This window comes from Poecilia latipinna, unplaced genomic scaffold, assembly GCF_001443285.1.
Source record: "Poecilia latipinna isolate Pla-1442-1.1 unplaced genomic scaffold, P_latipinna-1.0 Scaffold7413, whole genome shotgun sequence".
NCBI lineage: Eukaryota > Metazoa > Chordata > Actinopteri > Cyprinodontiformes > Poeciliidae > Poecilia > Poecilia latipinna.
In genome coordinates this window covers 1-1,908 of record NW_015120029.1, presented here as the reverse complement: position 1 = coordinate 1,908, position 1,908 = coordinate 1, and the positions used below count along the sequence as shown (strand labels likewise).

The window sequence follows — 1,908 nt, the reverse complement described above, 5'->3', positions numbered from 1 at the left end:
CTGTCGGTTCTGATTGGACCGACAGGCAGAGCCTTCCTTACTCTGAAATGTAGCCTGACTCCCAGTGATCCCGTCACTCGTTCTGACCCGGCATTCTGGTTTCAGAGCCCAATCTGAGCTTTCAACCAGAACCCAGTCCTCTGGTTGCTGATCCCAGATCTGGGACAGAACCGGGTCAGAACTGGGTCAGACTTCAGGCTGGGGTCCCACTGGGCTCCTTAACTGGACCTCCAGGCAGCAGGCCAGATTCTGAGATGTTCTGCTGCTGATTTCTGGAGCAGGAATTTTGTAGAAACGGAGCATCTCTCCCTCAGACGCTGATGTGCATCCCTCCGGAGGGCGAAGCCGGAACCGAGGTGCCGGTGAAGGTTCTGAACTGTGACACAGTGACCCAGGTCAAAGACAAGCTGCTGGACGCCGTCTACAAAGGAATCCCGTTCTCCCAGCGGCCGCAGGCTGACGACATGGACCTCGGTACCGCTCCACCACGCTTCCTGGTTCTGCTGGCCCCGTCTGACCTGTTCTGACCCGTTCTGTTAACGGTTCTGTGTTCTCAGAGTGGCGGCAGGGCCGACTGACCCGGATTATCCTACAGGATGAAGACGTGACGACCAAGATAGAGAGCGACTGGAAAAGGCTGAACACGTTGGCTCACTACCAGGTACGGAACCGGGCCCACCAGAACCGGGTCAGAGGATGGTACTGGTACATGTTTTACTGAGTTAAAGAGAACCGGGTCCAGATCAGGTCCGGTTCTTGCTTACAGAATGTTGTTGGTGGAAACGGGCCGGTGAAGCGGTTCGCCGACTGATGTGTGGTTCTGGTTGCTAGGTAACAGATGGTTCCCTGGTGGCGCTGGTCCAGAAGCAGGTTTCTGCCTACAACATCGCCAACTCCTTCACCTTCACCAGATCCCTCAGCAGATACGGTGAGCCGGACCGGTCGCTGCAGTCGGGTTTAACGGGTCGGGTTCAGCTACCGAGTCCAGATCCAGGACTTCTACCTTATCAGTCCTAAAGACCAGCTCGCTGTGGGAAAAGCTGAATGCTTCCAGACTGATTGTAGTTTTATTTATGTCACCATAAATATTTTGGTTCTCATCTGTTCGTCTCCGCCATCAGAGTCCTTACTGCGGACGTCCAGCAGTCCCGACAGCCTGAGATCCAGAGCTCCAATGATCACCCCAGACCAGGAGACAGGTACTGCAGAAACATCCGAGATCCTCATGGAGTAGACCTGGGTGTTTGTAGGAGCCAGGCATGACTCAGTAGAGATCCGGCTTGGCCTCTGGTGACGCTCCACCATTGTCTGTTTGCAGGAACTAAACTTTGGCACCTGGTGAAGAACCATGAGCACAGCGACCAGAGAGAAGGAGACCGGGGCAGCAAGATGGTCTCTGAGATCTACCTGACCAGACTGCTGGCCACCAAGGTAACGCCTTAAAACAGACTGCTGGCCACCAAGAGTTCTTGGCTCTTTTGCAGAAGCTATGCCACATAGTCGGAAAGTCTTGGCAAAGACGTGCAGTGGAGTCTTTGGTCCCACTGGAACGAGTCGGACCCAGGAATCTCCACAGAGATTATTTGGGCTGGTTTTGGCTCAGGATCCACCTGAGATGCTCCAGTTCAGGAAAACAAAAAGAAGGGAACAAGAAGATGGGTAGACTGTGGTACGACTGTTGATCACTCTGCAGGCTGTAGATCAGTGGTCCCCAAACTACGGCCCACGGGCCGGATCTGGCCCGCCTCCACATTTGGTCCGGCTACCTGAACAATACCAGAGAGCATTTAGATTTTAAACAAAACAGTACCAGACCACATTCTCAGGTGAGAAAGACTCTCCCAGTATAAATTATTATAATTACACCTTGCAGAAATTAATTTAATCATAGAATGTCATGACTATGTA

General features: G+C 52.8%; 1 protein-coding gene across 1 annotated transcript; it reads left to right on the top strand.

The window, feature by feature from the left end:
* The first annotated feature begins 62 nt into the window (after positions 1 to 62).
* LOC106944220 (plexin A3-like) lies at positions 63 to 1,483 on the top strand. Its single transcript, XM_015027429.1, has 5 exons — positions 63 to 474; positions 558 to 661; positions 832 to 928; positions 1,122 to 1,199; positions 1,319 to 1,483. Exons 1-5 carry the CDS (start codon positions 321 to 323, stop codon positions 1,441 to 1,443), a joined length of 558 nt encoding a protein of 185 aa, XP_014882915.1. The 5' UTR covers positions 63 to 320; the 3' UTR covers positions 1,444 to 1,483.
* The last annotated feature ends 425 nt before the right edge of the window (positions 1,484 to 1,908 follow it).

Excerpts from the sequence above, each read along its gene's own strand:
- LOC106944220 (XM_015027429.1), top strand. The coding sequence starts at position 321 with ATGTGCATCCCTCCGGAGGGCGAAGCCGGAACCGAGGTGCCGGTGAAG. Across the intron at positions 662-831 it reads ACACGTTGGCTCACTACCAG|GTAACAGATGGTTCCCTGGT; the intron begins GTACGGAACCGG and ends TCTGGTTGCTAG. Across the intron at positions 1,200-1,318 it reads CACCCCAGACCAGGAGACAG|GAACTAAACTTTGGCACCTG; the intron begins GTACTGCAGAAA and ends GTCTGTTTGCAG.